The 17,086-nt window shown below is 43.5% G+C and overlaps 1 protein-coding gene across 1 annotated transcript in view; it reads left to right on the top strand.

Moving 5' to 3' along the window:
* Positions 1-17,086, top strand: part of gbe1b (glucan (1,4-alpha-), branching enzyme 1b) — a 79,222-nt gene that overhangs the window by 29,529 nt on the left and 32,607 nt on the right. The window contains exons 8-12 of the mRNA XM_053422650.1: positions 1,059-1,174; positions 2,087-2,214; positions 2,590-2,688; positions 11,558-11,668; positions 11,759-11,930. Of these exons, the coding sequence (XP_053278625.1) occupies positions 1,059-1,174; positions 2,087-2,214; positions 2,590-2,688; positions 11,558-11,668; positions 11,759-11,930 (626 nt within the window). The remainder of the gene's footprint in view (positions 1-1,058; positions 1,175-2,086; positions 2,215-2,589; positions 2,689-11,557; positions 11,669-11,758; positions 11,931-17,086) is intronic.

The raw sequence follows: 17,086 nt of genomic DNA, 5'->3' as shown, positions 1-17,086 counted from the left end.
TTGGACACGTATCATTAAAATCATTCACTGAGAGTTGTGGATTTCCGACCTGAGCGGAGGCAGCGGTTCACATTTAATCACCGGCACCGATGTGTCACTCGTCTCACGTCCCCGACACTTTGCGGCTGCGCTCTCCAGTTGCGAGTCCAACGTTTCACTCGGTGCTCGTTACGCACGCTGCCTATAGACCAGGAGACCGACGCCTCCATGGCAACACGCCGCCGGGCGGGGGGGGGGAGGGGGTGCTCGGTTGTACTTTGCCTTGAGTGGCTACTCAGATCCAGGCGACTCTTAGTCAGGAAACCGGGGGTACTGGGGCCCGTTTGTGGGATCCACCTCCTCGAGCCTCCACCGACACAGTCCTGCCAAACGGGCGCTCACGGCTAGTCATGTTCTTTGTAGCTCAACACAGGCAACAACACACAGCCGTGAGTTACACTTTCATACTCACAGGGCTTGTTGGTTCTCCAGTAGTATTCTCGCTCCTGCATGCAGGACAGAGGAGCTCGTCCTATGTTGATGATGGAAGCCAAAGAGAGGAGAGGCGTGTGGATTATCTTCCCCCCCCCAGGAGAGGTAACTCAGTTCCTCCTGCAGGCTGTTTGTTTGTGTGTTTACCCAAGTGAGGCGTGATTTCCCTTCAGTTCAAACACTGGGGGATGGACCTGGCTGCACTAAACACTCGCCCAGTGGTCACGCAGGTGGTTCGATGGAAATCAAAGAAGTTTGCAGTGTCTACTGGAAAACCACTTGACTTCTCAGCCTACCTCAACTGGAAAGACAGAATCCTCCTTTACATTGTAGTGAATGGAAAACACCATCTCCTCTCAGTGACTCACCATCCCCGACACAATGAAGCTTTGGTTATCAATATGTGAATGTCCTGCAGCTGGGAAAATTAATCTGTTGCGCCTAAAGTGCATGATGAGGTGCGTGAATAATTCACAGGCCCTTGTTTATCTGACCTTGAGTGTGTCTGTGTGTGTCTGTGTGTGTCTGTGTGTGTCTGTGTGTGTCTGTGTGTGTCTGTGTGTGTGTGTGTGTGTGTTTTTTTCCAGCTGGGAAGTAATGAGGTTCCTGTTGTCGAACCTGCGCTGGTGGATGGAGGAGTACCGCTTTGACGGCTTCAGATTTGATGGTGTTACCTCCATGCTGTATCATCACCATGGCATCGGTAAGACTGGTTTGTGAGTGGAAAGCTTCTGTAAAACCAGTAGGGTAGTATATGCCCGACTGATTCCAGAGGGTTAAAGTATAAAACCAGAAGAGGTCTGACTGATCTCAGCCCACAAGCTACAAAATATCTATCTGCAAAACTCGTCTCTATTAAACACAGATAAAGCAACAGGAATGAAACGATTGAATTAACACATGAAGGTAAGTGAAACATTTATTTATGGAGTTGAGAAGAGTTCAGCCCCTTTTCAGACATGAACTCTGGAAAATATGCGATAATTAGATCTGAAGCAACTCTGGACTTTATGAAGAACGCAGCAGGAGATCATCTGGCTACTTAACAAAACCTTCAAATGAGGTCATTCTTCAGAGGAAAGTGTGTAATTTTACAATAATGCCAGATTGTTTAACAATCGTTTTCACACATATCATTTTAATGTGAGAAACACAGACATATATACAGTATATTAAGCTCAAATCCTGTGATTACTAGTTGCCACCATGGACTCCAGAATCCAAGCTGTGGAGAGAACAGGTCCGAATCCCCCTTGCACATCTGCAGCAGCTGTCACACAGTGTGGAATATATATAGTATGTTCCCATGAATCTCTGAAGAAGTGCTGCTAGCTGCTGCTTTACGATGCACCTGTGAGCCGACAGTGAATCCCCAGTTTCTCACTTGAACGACTTTGAAAATGAGCCTTAAAAAAAAAAATAGAGAATACATTTAAGACTTTTACAATAAAGACTGTTCGGAAAAAAATATATATCACAGAAAAGAAGCAAAAAAAAAACAGCAGCGGCATGTGTTGGTGAGAAAAAAACAAGCAGAGGGAAGAGTGAAGGATTTCAGAAGTTTTCAGGCTGAATAACATGAGGAGAGTTGACTGTGTGGGTGTCTACTCCTCAGGCACCGGCTTCTCGGGGGACTACAGCGAGTACTTTGGCCTTCAGGTGGATGAAGACTCCTTGGTTTACCTGATGCTTGCCAATCACATTCTTCATACCCTTTATCCTGATTGCATCACTATTGCAGAGGTAAAAGACACACACACACACACACACACACACACACACACACACACACACACACACACACACACACACACACACTAACCAACGCCGTCAGCATGCACTCACTTTGCAATGACACCGCCCACAGCTATTATTAATTAAAACCACTTATTACAGCCCACTTACGTATTCATTGGCGTAATTAAGAAGTAATGCAAAAGGAAATGGGATGTCACTCTTTTTTCCTTTGGCCCTGTGATATAGGACGTTGCTTCCTTTTTAATATGTGGGTGGCGGTGTGGTATTGACGCGATCCGGGCTGACGCCTGGGAAAAAAGGAACCTGTGCACACAAGGAGGAAAAAGTGTGATATGAAAATAGTGTGACTTCTCCCCACAGGATGTGTCAGGGATGCCGGCTCTCTGCAGAGGAGTGGTGGAGGGGGGGCTTGGGTTTGATTACCGACTGGGTATGGCCATCCCTGACAAGTGGATCCAGGTAAGATTATTCACTTCTTTCATTTTCTCCGTGCCCCCCCTCTCTCTCTCTCTCTCTCTCTCTCTCTCTCTCTCTCTCTCTCTCTCTCTCTCTCCATAAGTTCACAGAGAAACTTCTCTATGAGCCGCAGATAGAGAGAAAAATGAAAAGCATGTGTTTTTCGGGGCGGGGATGAAAGACAAAGGGAGTAACTGGGTATGTTGGGAGGCATTGAAGTACCTCTGTGGCTTGTTGCTAAGTATTGGAGCGTTTTTAGAAAGTATAAATCGTTGCACGATAGTGACACGAGATCCTCAGCCTTTATTTCTCCCGGAGATAACTGCACACTGCTCACACAGTGCTCGGGTGCAAGACTCCGGTGAAGGCTTGATAATGTGAGTTATTTGTGGCAACACGCTTGTAGACAAATGGCAGAAATAGTGTCAATTGAATCCTGGAATGTGTGAGTCCAGTGTAAGTGTTTCTCTCCTTAGAGACAAGTAATTTTTTTGGTACAAGATACTCAATGACAAGAGAACCTACACAGGTCTGCACAATGTATTTAATAGCAGAATATCCCAGGGGCAGAACTCTGTAATGTTCAGTTTTATTTATTTGCTGTTACGTGATATACATTTTGTATTGGATTGCATTATATTATACAATGACGTGTAAATATTGGATTAAAACATTGTGGTCACTTAGGGAACTTTTACACCCACCTTGTTTTGGGCTTTCCGACTTTTTAGTTTAACGGGTTTCCAGACCCACGGATCAAAACAGGGCCGGGTCTAGACAGGCATGTATGAGGGGGCAGCCACAAATCTTGAGGGGGCATTGTGCCTAACCCTAACCCTAACCCTATTTAGTTTGAGGGGGCACAACATTTATTTGAGGGGGCCAGGCCCCCTCTTGCCCCTGCCTAGACCCGGCCCTGGATCAAAATGTAATCTGACCTAAAGAAGTGGTCTCAGTCCGGATCAATTAAGGTTTAAATTGTTTGCAGTGTGAAAACAGTCTTTTTGATAGAATATCTAATCTTTGAATGACATGGATGTTCACTTTACCAGTAGTGATATTAAAATGACATTTCCGTGACAAAGAAGTTAACAAAGAGAACCAGTTCTTTGAATTTTCTCAATTCAGATGGAAAGAATGGTTTCTTTTCTATTAACTTTATTCAAAAAGGTTCATGAATACAATCGCAGAATCCACAACCGCACAACAAGCCAGACGCTGGTCCGACTGCAAACCATTAACTGTCAAGAAGAGGTGGACACAGATCACGTACATGAGTTTTCTGGATCTTTTTGCTTTTCTGGAGTTAGTGGCATAAACTCTGTTCTCTTGTGTTTGTTTTCACCCGGAGCTGCAAGTTAGTTTCTTTCTCTCATCAAACCAGAGAAGGTCCTTGTGCCTTTTTTCTCATTAAGTGCTGATTCGCTTCATTCGCTCTTCGTACCTGCTGTGCGACTGGGAAGGTCGTTCCTCCTCCCACCGAACACAGAGTCACGATGGAAAAGAAACAAACAAATATAAGCGTTTGACTTATTCATCAGTAATGACCTTAGATTAGTAATTTTTTTTCCGAGCCCTTTCAGTGGATGTATGCTTCCATTTGATGTGAGTGGGATGAAAGCTGAGCTTTAATAATGTTATCATGAAGGTCAACCGAGTCACTGATCCAGGCGGAAATTTCTTGTGATGCTTTTTTCTTAAGTGAAGCATTTGAATAGAGCGTCACCTTCTACATTTCACTTTGATTCATTATCAAGACTGAATATTCTATCCTCGGGGTCGTGCTTTTTTTCATACGATAAAGCAAAGATTATTTCTCCTCTTGAATTCAATGTGCTTTTGATTTTTCCTTTTCTCTCTGTCCACCAACCAGTCGGACAATCTGAATAGTTGAAGAACAGAAACACAATTTCAACGACAAACTCAATTTCAACGACAAACAAATCCACACGCTCGTCGTCAGGGGAAATACGGGGAACAGTTTAACCCCGCAATGAATCGAAGAAGGAAATGGCCAATTATTATCTTCCCTTTTTTATTTTGAAAAATATGTTTTAAATTTAACTTGAAGGAACTTTCCCATGAATAAATTTCATTAAATGGCAATAGAGCATGACAGTTTATAGACACTCATTAAACTGTGAGTTCCCTGACCAGATTTACTTTGCATTCTCAGGCTTAAATGAACATTAATTATATATTTTGTTTATTGTGTGTGAGGTTTAAGTACAGTGTAGAAAACAGGATTGATTTATTGACTTCATGAATTTGAATTTTAGTAGCAAAGTGAACTTTATCTACCACATGAACCACATTGTGCTATTATTTAAATTTTTTTTGTCTGTGGAGCAGTGAAAATGCTTGTGAGTAAAACGCTCTGTTGGTCGGAGCAGTTTTCTTTCCTCGTGTTCTGTCAGAGTCTCTGTATTTTTTTCCATGTTTCCTGAAGGTTAGCATCTTTCACAGCGTCCAGCGAAGGGCAGCTCTCTGCTCTGCTATCTCCTGGACATAAATGCAATGTAGCGCTCACATGCTCAAACACAGAAACTGGAGAAAAACCCACTTAATGTGTATTTATCAGGACTTTTGTGTCAATATTCAATGTTCTCTCACAATGTCGCTTAACAAACATTCTGTGATCTGCTGAGAGGAATGCGTCCATATATTCATTGCTTCCCTCCTACAATAATATGATTTTATTTTTAATCTCTCTGCTAACAGACGTCCTCTTCACTCTGCTCACTGATAGCTCCGCACAGCCAGAGAGAACTCACTGATAGCTTTTACATAAATACTCTGATATAATTTCAAAGTGGATTAATTAGCCGCACACACAACCTCGAATGGAAAAACCTTCACGCTGCTCTTCATATTGAATTCTTTACATCTCATACATAATTGACAAAGACCAGTCTGTGCAAACATGGTGAACTTGCAAGGTTTTAATTATGGAGGATGTAAGATTGTAATTTACAATTTAAAACAAAATTTAATTTTCCCTGAAGACTGATGGTTCATTTTTAAATAAAAGTATTTTAGAGGCATGAGTTAGAGTTTGAACTCTCAAATGAATCATAGACCATAAATAAAGATGATCTACGTGACCCCACTTCCTCCCACTCTCCAGAAACTAAGGTAGAATATCCAGGATAGGAACGCTGCCATCCTTTGAGCCACAATCTGCCCAGTAGCGACCATGTGGTGGCGCTGTTGTAGCCAGGGCCCGTTGACCAATCATGAGGCAATCATGACATTTCACCCTGTTTTTATAGCGTCACATAACTAATTAAAATCAAACTTACCAGAAACATCATCATTCGGACATACATCAGTACAGAAGTACCAGAAATAAGAGAGACGTGACTTTTTAATTTGGCACTTATCTCATCTGCTTACATGGAGGAGGCAGGGTTTATGACCCATACTCCAGCCAGCCACCAGGGGGAGATCCAGGTGATTTGGTGTCACTTTTAAAGTAATACATTTTTATATTGAGTCAACGAATTAAACAGACAACATACATCTTCATCAATTGTGAAAACAAAATCAGTTTAGTTAATTTAAAGTATTTATTCACCAAAACAACTTAAAGGCTCAGTGTGTAGAGTTTAGTGACATCTAGTGGTGGAGTTACATGCTGCAGCTGAATACCCGTTACCTCACCCTCCGCTTCCAAACATGACAGAGAACCTGTGGCAGCTTCAGTTGTCATAAAAACATGGAGGCCTCTGTAGAGAGGACCAGCTCCTGATGTAAATATAAAGTATTTGAATATAAACGACTCATTCTATGGTAAAAACAACAACAATTCATACAATTTAAATGAAACATAGTGAAAAACATCACTAGGATTATTTTATATTCAGATTCTGCCAATAGATCCCTTTCCCCTAAATCCTACACGCTGAGCCTTTAAATAATTAATATGACTACTAATAGCCATATTAATTATTCCTGCTGAGCATGATAACCCCGTTGAGTGAGTTGTTAAACACTCTGGACACTGGATGGGATATTCAGGGCGCCGAATCTTCCACGTCCCCGCACAACAAGTGTTGAAGCACCCTTCGGCTCCCCACTTCAGCCCAAACTGCCACTGGGAAAGTACTTAATGGCCCACGATGGAAAAACATTGTTTATAACCGAGCTGCCATCAGGTCTGCATGATGGTGACGCCGTGTGCCACAGGGAACCAGCGTGCACGCCCATCCAGGGGTGGATAAATATGCATTTCTTTATCTGACAAGTTTTTTTCTCCCTCTGGAGAACTTGGATAAATTGACAGTATTTGGGATCAACACGTAGCTCATCATTTATTTCCATGGCCCCCGTTGGAGTTTTCTCCAAAGTCTGCCTTAATAAAAATGTCAAACCATTCATCATCAGTGCGCCACAGTGCTTTTTTAATGAAATCAGCAGAGATTACAAGTACATTTGTAGGGAAACAGACAGGCAGCGGGTTATCTCTGGGGAGTTGTGTGTGTGTGTGTTTGGCTGGTGTATTGTTTTGTGTCCCGTTTCAGTGTGTGTGCACGTTTCCAGTATAAGCAGAAGCCCTCTCCTGGTTGATACTTGACAAACATCGCTGCAGAATGCCTGAAGAGGTTATCTGCTGTAAGATTCATGTAACGCCGTGTCTTCTTATCGGCTCGCCCACACTGAAAGTTGCACTTACTCATATTTTGGGTGGAAAAGCGAAGCGGAGCGTGTGACCTCGGCGCCGCATGCATCCTCCTGCGCTACAGTTTTCTTCGGTGTCTCTCAATGGGAGGAGACCACGCATCGTTAATCAAGTCTGTATATCGCAGCGGTGGGTTTTACTCTGTGGCGGGGATGGAGGGAAGGGAGCACAGGGGCAGAGGGAGGGAGCAGCCGGGGGATAGTCCCAGACTTGACCTTCCTCGGTGATGCTTGCACTCGGCGTGGCGGGCGGCGCTGCACCGCTGAGAGCCGGCCTTCTTTCACAGGATTATCCTTGGGACGCCCCCCGGAGAGGCTGCTGCTGCTGCTACTACACTTCTCAGACAACATCTCTCGCAATGCAATTATCATTTAGATTCTCCTGGATGCATCTTTTTTCAATTAAATTTGTCGCCTCCCTGATGAGATATCGATGCCTTGCGAATCGTAGATGTCGGCAAAGTGAGCAGCGAAATTCATGCGTTCCAGTGCAGGGAAGCATTGGCATGAACATGCCTTGGTAAAGTCAGTGAAGTGCACTCGGGGCTCGCCTTGCCTCTTCTCACAGAGTGTCAATTAGGGAGGGATTTGAATGGACTGGAGTGGAGCCTCCAGTGAGGGTGTGTTGCAGAGAAGGAGACATGACGCAGGGAGGCTACAGAAAGATAGACAGAGAGGGAGAGGGAGAGAGAGAGAGGCAGGAGGAAGCAGATGGAAAGGGAGACAAAGAGCTTATTTTTAGATTCACATGTGTGCATGAGTGAATCTCCCTCGGCTCCTGGATCGAGGCCCCACGCTGTGATTCGTCCCCAGCGTGACTGATTGATACGACTCATTTACTGGCTGCAGAAGATGGTCCGGACCAACAGGCTGTGAAGAATGAAGAGATCCTAATGAGAGGAGCAGATAAGGCGCGCGGCACAAGTTTGGATGATTCGATCTGGTTATGGCCATAAAATGCTGTCACTCCTAATGGATAATATTACAAAAGCCCTCTAATTTAACAGGCTCCCTTCCCTCCAGCTACAATGGATTGAGATGTAATTGAAACAATTAGAGGCGGAGGAGGGAGAGAGAGAGGGAGAGAGAGAGAGAGGGAGAGAGGGAGAGAGAGAGAGAGAGAGAGAGCCGGCCGCAGCGTGGATAAGAGCGGGCGGCGCCGGGAATTTTCTGGCTTCTCTCGACTCCTCAACTCGAGCGACCTCCGAGTCAAACGCCTCAATTTTTTCTGTTTCCGTTATTCCCCTTTAATTTAATTAAAGTATCAGCCTGCGCCGCTCTCTCCTTATTAGTTTCAGGGAGAAAAAATCCATTTCTGGTGCTTGTACGTTGCTCCGTCCATCGTACTGAAAACACTTTCAATTAAAATGACTTAATAAAAAATCCTGGCGGCTGGCAAGCGGCGATGGAGTCAGGCTCGGTTATGTAAACATGTCAGTGGCTTCATCGCAGCCTTTTAAAGGGCGCCCGCTCTGTTTGACCCCCTCGTCGAGCGTCACCCTCCGCAGCAAATTTTTTGGCATTCGTTTTATTAGCTAATTGCACACTGAGGCCTCGCTGGTGTGGTGTTACCCGGCGGTGCAGGATGGAGACGGAGCCGTGAGCCTTTTCAAACTGTGAGGTGAGCTGTGGAGGGCCGTTCAGCTGAGTGAAGCTCCTGCAGGAGACGTCGGCGTGGGTGGTAAAGTTCATTAATTTCTAAAACTGTGAAAGGATAAAGAACGGGGAGGGGTTCGGATGATCCGCGGGATTTGAGCGTTGCGCACCTTTCACTCTCTGACCACCGGGGGCAGCAGAGAACGTGCTGAAGAACCATGTGACTGAATCAGAGAAGCTCTCGAATCAGTCCCAGCGTTTGTCAGCGGCGGGGAGATGACCTCATCCTGCACTGCTAGAATCTTTTTTATTATTTCTTTTTTATTTTTATTCTGGCTCTGCCTAATTAATCCGGGCACTCCGGTTGGCTCCTGACAGCGGGCTTGTAAAGTAAGATTTGTGCACTGCTCATTATCATTGATGAAGTGGACTGTCAGTGGCGCCAGGGAGCTCGGCTGGTCGGGGCTGATGTGGGTGAGCTGGTGGTGGGGAAGTCGTCAACCCAGTCACTCCCTGTCTCCGCTCCGACAGTCCCACTCCCAGATTAATTGCTCCCAGACCACTTTTGCGGTTGAATCGTGTTGTAATGATTCATAAGGAAGTGTAAAGTGTCTGATTGTAGGTGGGTGGGGGGGGCAGCGGGGATCATCTCTGGGGTATTTTCAGTGGATTCACTTGTTTGAAAGGAAACCAGCGTTTAGAGGATTTGTGTATTTTTGGTATTTAAGTTTAGACCACAGGAATAAAATCCACTTTTTTAACTTTATGTTACTGCTCAACTTATTCACATAAATAATACAATTGAGTGTTGTATTATAATATTGTCCAGGATGATGATAACCCAGCCTGCATTAACAAGATAATTTCCATAGAAGCCTGGTCCCTGTGACCCCTATGATTTAATCAGGAGAAAATGTAGTACTTTTGTCATTTATGCTTATGCTTGTGTCTGTCTTTCTGCAGTGCCACAAAGCTCCCTGGTGTTTTTCTATATATATTTTGCTTACTTCTACTCATATTTCATACGTTTTATTCACATCACTATTATATACGATAGCATATACAGTATTAATTAGATATAGAGCTTGAAAATATCTGTTCTGTCACTTCTTTAGGATTCATTGGTTTTCATTCTCCTGGCAAATAACCTGCTTTACTTTTAGTTTTTTGCCTTGGTAATATGAAAAGCTCCCCCTTTTGATTATTGTGGGTTGTATGTTCTTGATCTCTGCTCTTTTTCTGATTTAATAAGATAAGAATAAATTGTTACTCTTATAGATGATTAATTATCGACGTATTTATTCTAATAATTATTACTTTTTGTATTGGGTATTTCCCTTAGATTAAAAGTTTTTTTACTTTATTTTATCATGAGTATAGCTCTGTTAGCTTTGACACATTTCAGCATTCATGAATAAAAACTATTTTCTTCTGCCGTGTCAAACTTCTATAAATGAAACTTGAAACTCCAAACCCTACAAAACCATTTAAGTGGAACAAAATGCAAAACAACGATTTTCTTGAGGATTCCGAGGCGATGCACCGAGCGCACGGGGAGAGAGTGAAAAGGTCTGAGAATGTGTCGCTCACGTAGACGACACCTTATGTTCCTTGGCGAGCTCCCCCGGTGGCGTCGGCGCTGAGTAATACGACCACACAAGGCTGAGGTGAGGAGGAGCGGATGTGAACAGATGGTGATATATAGAGCGGGGAAGCCTCTCCGTTGGTGGACCAAACCAGTTCATCTCCCGACATATTGATCGACCACAATTTACTCTCTTTACTCAGAGGATTATGGCTCTGTAGAGTAACATAAAGGCTTCCTGACATGTCAATCAGCTGTCACAGCCAATTCCACCGAGCGGACGTCAGCCTGTCACCGAGTCGGACTCGCCAACTCCCCCACCAATCTCACCGAGCGCGTGTCTATCACCGGGGGGGTTCACGGAGGGCACACGCTCTTTCTTTTATACATTTAGGAATGTTATCGACACCGCGTCTCCCCCCCCCTCCCCTAGTGCCCGCTGCAGTGCATGTGGTTATCTCCACTCTGCCCTGTGCTATCATCTTTGTGTGTCTTTTGGGTTGTTAGTCGGTGTAAGTGCACGGCCGCGCTCCGTGTGGGCAGATGTGCTTTGAATGCATGTTGTGTTGGCCCCCCGCTTCCCTCTGACCCCTGGAAATGACCCCTGGGGCAGGAAGTGTGCGTGTAGGCAGGCCAGCGACAAGGCATTGATTCCCTGGTTGGATTTATCGTCGGATCCCTCCAGTTTGGATGAGAGGCTCTGACCTTGCCCATCTCAGGTCGGGGAGAGCTGATGCCTTACTACCCATGGGCTGTATTGAAGTTATTAAAAACTCCATTACCGCCATTCAAAGGTAGACATAACTCACCGTGCGGAGATAGAGATGTCAAAGCAGAGATTGATCTGAGAAAGAAGTGTAACCCAGGAAAAAAAAAAAAAACTTAAGGAAGGGTAGACAGAGGGCCGGAACTGAAAGACTGGGCTTCAGACATCAGTCAGAGCCCGAGTGGATCTCTCAGCGGCACATCTATCATTCCCTTTTTCAATAACCCCTCTCTGTCACTCTGCAGATCCTGAAGGAGTTAAAGGATGAGGAGTGGAGCATGGGCAATATTGTCCACACGCTGACCAACAGGCGTTACGGAGAGAAATGCATAGCCTATGCAGAAAGCCACGATCAGGTGGGCTATGTCTCTACGTGATCCCGGTGTCAAACAGAGTCTGTTTCATGCTCCACTGTGGATTAATAAAAACCTGGTCTACCTCCTCAGGCCCTGGTTGGGGATAAGAGTCTGGCCTTCTGGTTGATGGACAAGGAGATGTACACCAACATGAGCACCATGATTCCCATGACCGCCGTCATCGACCGCGGCATGCAGCTGCACAAGATGATCCGTCTCATCACACACACGCTGGGTGGAGAAGGATACCTCAACTTTATCGGTGAGTCATCTTGGTAACACACCGAAAAAGGCCATGGTTGTATATACAGTGAATTAAACTATTATGTCATTTGGAACTAGTGGTTGTTATCTGCAGTTCAATAAGATCCTGTTATATCCTATGGTTTATTTTTTTGTTGAAATAATTAATCCATAATAATCCATGGATAATTTGAATCACCTATCATGCAAAATGTGTTTGCTTGGTTTTAAATTTATTTTTTGTTGTTGATTATTTACTGTAATTTTTCTTTTACATCAAATCATAATTTTTAGCAATGATCAAACAAAACACAGCAATTAAATCTCACTTTTGCCTCTTAGAAAAAGTGACAATTTTTCTGGCTGTGCGTAATTCAAACAAAGATTTGATTAATTAGACAGAATGGATAAATTATTCTGTAATTTATATTTGAATACAGTACACTCGTATGGCTAAATTTAATTTACACTAATCCCAGTTCAATGGCTCCAATCATCAGCATCATCACATCATTTTCACAGCTTGTATCATATTTCATGATATTTAATTTAATTCCATATGCTATCATATAATCATACAATCTAATTAGGCGGTATCATTATAGAATCATGCCACATGGATTTGTGGTTCAGCTGGCGTTGAAACGCTGAACTGTCGAGAGGCTGCAGAGGTCGTAATAATGAGGCATCGTCCTTCTGTTTGTTTTATTTTTTTATTAATAGAGATGAGGGGAATTTTTTCAAATCCGTCTTGTGTAACCTGCGATGACCCCCCCCCCCCCCCGAATTTCCATCTTTATCACTCAGAAAGACAACAGCTGAACCAACATATATAAAGATAAGGCAACAAGGGATAATTAATTAATACTCTCACACACATTAGCACAGAATGAGAAGCATAGATCTCACTGTGGGTGTGTGTATGTGTGCGTGTGGGTGTGTGTGTGTTTCTGTTAAAATCAGATGTCACCTCTGCAATGATAAACATGTTCTAATTCATAAAAGGCTCAAAATAGCTACTCATTTTCCAACGGGGGGGGGGGGGTTAAAGTGCTCAGTTATTAGATGTGTTGTATTTCTTTAACTGAATGCATCAGTGGAGTAGCTCGCCACCGATGAGTCAAGGCTGGCGATAAGCATCAAAGAAGCCTTTTGAAGTGAGGTTGACATTAACACTCACTTTCCAGAGCTGATGGTGAAACGCATGCAGGACAAAAGCTGTCTCAGATCCGATCTGTTTTTTTTTTTCCTCCTCCAGTGGATCTCCTGTCGTTCTCAGTGTCGCTGTTGGGGTAGCTCCTCGTTTTCAACACCGAGCTGCGGCGTGATTTTTATGGAGGCCTGCTGCTAAAGATAATAAAGTGATAATTAACGACTGACCTTGAGGGGAACGTGTTTTCCTGCGTCTGCTGCTCTCTGGTGTAATGTACGTACACAGCCTGCAGGCGTGGTCGCAGCATTTTAGCTCCACCTGGTGATCCGGTCGGACTCCGGAGCACAAACAATATATGTTTTTCTACTTCCTGAGATGCTTGTGTTCACCATCGCTCAGGGTTTACGACCATATCCAGTCGTACTCGAAGGGAAAAGAGTGAAAGCACCCTGTGACTTCCTGCTAAGTGGACTGATGTCTGTTTTAGGGGTGTGTGTGTGTGTCTGTGTGTGTGAGGAGGGGGGGGGGGGGGGGGTGCAATCAAAGCAGCTGCTCTTGATGGACAGTGATAACAGGGTATCTCGTAATGAACAGGATGTCAGAGAATTGACCTCATGTGGGCAGTGGAGGAACGGTTGATAGTAATTATGTCTGATTCTCTGAGTAAAGTGGAGCTAAGAGGCTCACTCCTGCTGCTGGACTCCTGCTGCTGGACTCCTGCTGATGGACTCCTGCTGCTGGACTCCTGCTTGACTCCTGCTGCTGGACTCCCGGTGCTTTGTATATCCTGGATCTCCTGTGCTCTCAACCAATCAGTGCACGAGGAGCTGATTCCAACGAGGGGGGGTTTAGCTCACTTGCAAAGTCTAAGCTTTAAACCATTCATTGTTAATGGTCAACATTATTATAATTAATACAAACGAAATGATCAAACTAACAAATACATAAAAGAAGAGGGCTTAAAAATAGAAAATAAAACAGAGTTTTATCTTCTTGCAGATCAAAATGCTTCAGTCTACATGCAACTCATAATGTGAATTCAATTGAGCTTATTAATTTTTCCAAGTCCAGTTGAGTCACCTCATATTGAGTAGTTGTTATCTTTAAAGAGCTAAAAACAGCAGAAGTTGAATCAGCAACTTTGCATTATTTCCAATTATTATTCATATTTTTTGTGAAAATGTTGAATAATAATTGACGCCCTTGTCTTTATTGTCAAACAGACAATGAGTCATACAATGGAATTCTTAGTTAGCCTCCATTAAACATCAAAATTTGTTTTATGGAAAAATGAAAATGAAATGCTCTCCGCTCACCTTCATCATATACATTTTTGCATTTTCAGAATCATGCTTTTATTTATTGGTGGATTAAACCAAAATTAGAGCTGCTAGAATATAACCTTGGACGTTTACTTGTTCTGAATCTATATTCATTTTGAATTTGAACTAGACAATGTGTCTTTCACCTGTCCTTACACAGTCTTAAGTGGAAACACGTCTCTTATTACCTTATGAAATCTGCCTTTAATAGCAATCTGGCCTTTTGTCCTCCTCGCTGTGAGCAGGTCTTAAAATCCAGATCAGAGATAATTCCTCTCACTGATGCAGTTGAGGCCGGAGGACGTTTATTACCAGTTTTACTGCAAGAACTTATGGATACTCTATCACGTACTCTCTGTGACTGTCCTCCACTCCCTCAGTTATTCTATGTTTCCCCACAAGGTTTACGAGGACGTAGAAAGCTTTTTTTATTGCGAACAGTAAATGCATGCGATCGTGATCCTTATTGGAAGAGACAGAAGTGTGTAAATCGTTTTATGTGTCAGTTAATTTATCAGTTATTGTTTGTAAGCGTTGTGTCATGGATGTGCAAGGGCAAACGTCTCCTGCAATATTAACAGAGCCAGTAAAGCTGAATACAAATCGGCCTTTTCACAATGATGAATCATATTTTTACACTTAAATCAGAGTTTGAAGAAGTTAAAGTTTAATATTTTCCCTTTTGCTGTCAAGTAATTCTTACAGAGTCACAGAAAGGGAAAAAAGTTCTCTACCGACGAGGACGTTGTCTTTTCATCACATTAATGGATGAAAGTCCTTTTTCCTGAAGAATACGAAATCAGGCAAGAGAGAAGAAAGAGTTAGAACCCATCGCTGGGAACCACTCGGAGTTCAAGCCGCTCGGAGTTCAAACCCCCAGGTGGGCGAGCAGAAGGGAAACGAAGAGGAAAAGAAGAAGAAAATCAAGTAAATCCGAGATGACATGCCGTGTCAGTGGATCAATGACATGAGAGTCATTTAGCCAGTGCTGAGCAAGAGCAGATTCTTTTAGCAAGCCAAATCAATCTGAAGTGCCCAGCGCAGAAAAGAAACCACGTTTATTTACTCCGGGCCGAGAGCAAACAGCCCACAGACCGAGGACAGAGGCGGCGCTGGTGTTTGAGATGCTGAGCGATGGATACTGTTGAGGATGTTGGAGTGTCAATGACATTAAAGCGCCGAGTGGTGTGGCAGTAATGAAACGCCTCAGTGGTTTTTATCATCGCATCGGCAGGGGCAGAATGGAGCCGCTCGCACACTTCCTGACTTTCAGGGCTCACTCAGACTTAAGATAACCTTGCAGATTTACGGCCTAAAATTATTGAGCTAAAAACTTCTCCCCTGCACTCTGTATTCAGGGAGTGTGACAGTGCAACAGGCAGCCATTATGCTGCGGCCCTGGATGATGAATTGAGAACCGGTCGCTTCCTCCTCATACATTTCACACAGATAATCTCACTGCTGAGAGCCGACGGTGCTTTCAGTACTGTGGAGCTTTTCGGTTTGCACGAGTGCAGTGTCTGTTCTCATCCTGCCTGTTTGGAGTGGGCTGCTAGCATTGCCTGTGTGGAAGCTGCGGAGCTGTTTCGATTTTATTCTTATTCTTGTGAATAGTAAGTCCACCTCAAAGACGTCTACAATATACTTTATTCTATGTGTGCTGGATGTTGTGTGCAGAGCTTTTTATAAACAGACTATGGTGCAGAGGGAAGTTTGAAAACTTTGCGTTCATCCTGCCTGGTTTATCTGCAATGAAGATTTTACAGATTGTAATTTTGTATTCTTTATTATTGTTAATGTGTGTGGTTTGTATATGAATGATTGTCTATTTCAGAGGGTGCGTCATCTCACTCTTGAAACTCAAGTTCATAGTTTTCTAAGTAATTCTGCTCGTTACCAAGTTTTCGAGCAACAACTTGAACACTGTGCTTTAACTTTGAAGACAAGTTGCCAAACAGGAAGTGATTTTATGAATGTTTTGCGATGTCGGCGATTAGAACTTATGCCGTGTGTGTATGTGTCAGTCCGATATGTTCAAATACAAATAACCAAATTATCAAAATGCACCAAATTTGTGACTTCACCTCCCCGGGTCATTTAGAATACAGGTGCAAAGGATGAAGCTGATAAGTTGAACAGACTTTGTAGAATTAGTAGATACATGTGCCGATCTCGACTTTACTGTTGGAGCGTGCATGGACGCATTAACAGGAAATCAATCCCGCAAGTGGAAATGAACATCACATCTCCTCTCCAGGCATTTTTCTTCTCCTCCTCTTTCTTTGTGCTGTATCTAAAACCTTCGGCGACTCTCGTCCTCTCCATCCCCTCTTGATTCTGTCATTGATCTTCCTTTTGCCAGAATCCCTCCAATGGAAAACACATTGATCCTTTGGCTTCTTCTTGTGCTGCTAATTACTGAGGGGACTGTGTCACTGTCAGGCCCTTATCTGATGCCGGCTGCTGTAGAGGAGTAATGGGATGTGCCAGTTGAAAGGCTGTCCGACATCAGCCTGTGTAAACACGGGTTGCCCCCATTAATCATATCTTTATTGGAACCACGATAAATTTAAGCATCAACATCTTCCGACAAAGTTTTAGTTATTTTTATTACCCTTAAAACACTGGTGCAAAATCTTAGGGCCACCTCCTGAATATATATATATTTTAGTTTACCCATCATTTTTAATGGTCATGATA

This window comes from Pleuronectes platessa, chromosome 5 (assembly GCF_947347685.1).
Source record: "Pleuronectes platessa chromosome 5, fPlePla1.1, whole genome shotgun sequence".
Taxonomy (NCBI): Eukaryota; Metazoa; Chordata; class Actinopteri; order Pleuronectiformes; family Pleuronectidae; genus Pleuronectes; species Pleuronectes platessa.
Note: the sequence above shows the minus strand (reverse complement) of the source record. Positions and strands in the feature narration are given on the sequence as shown.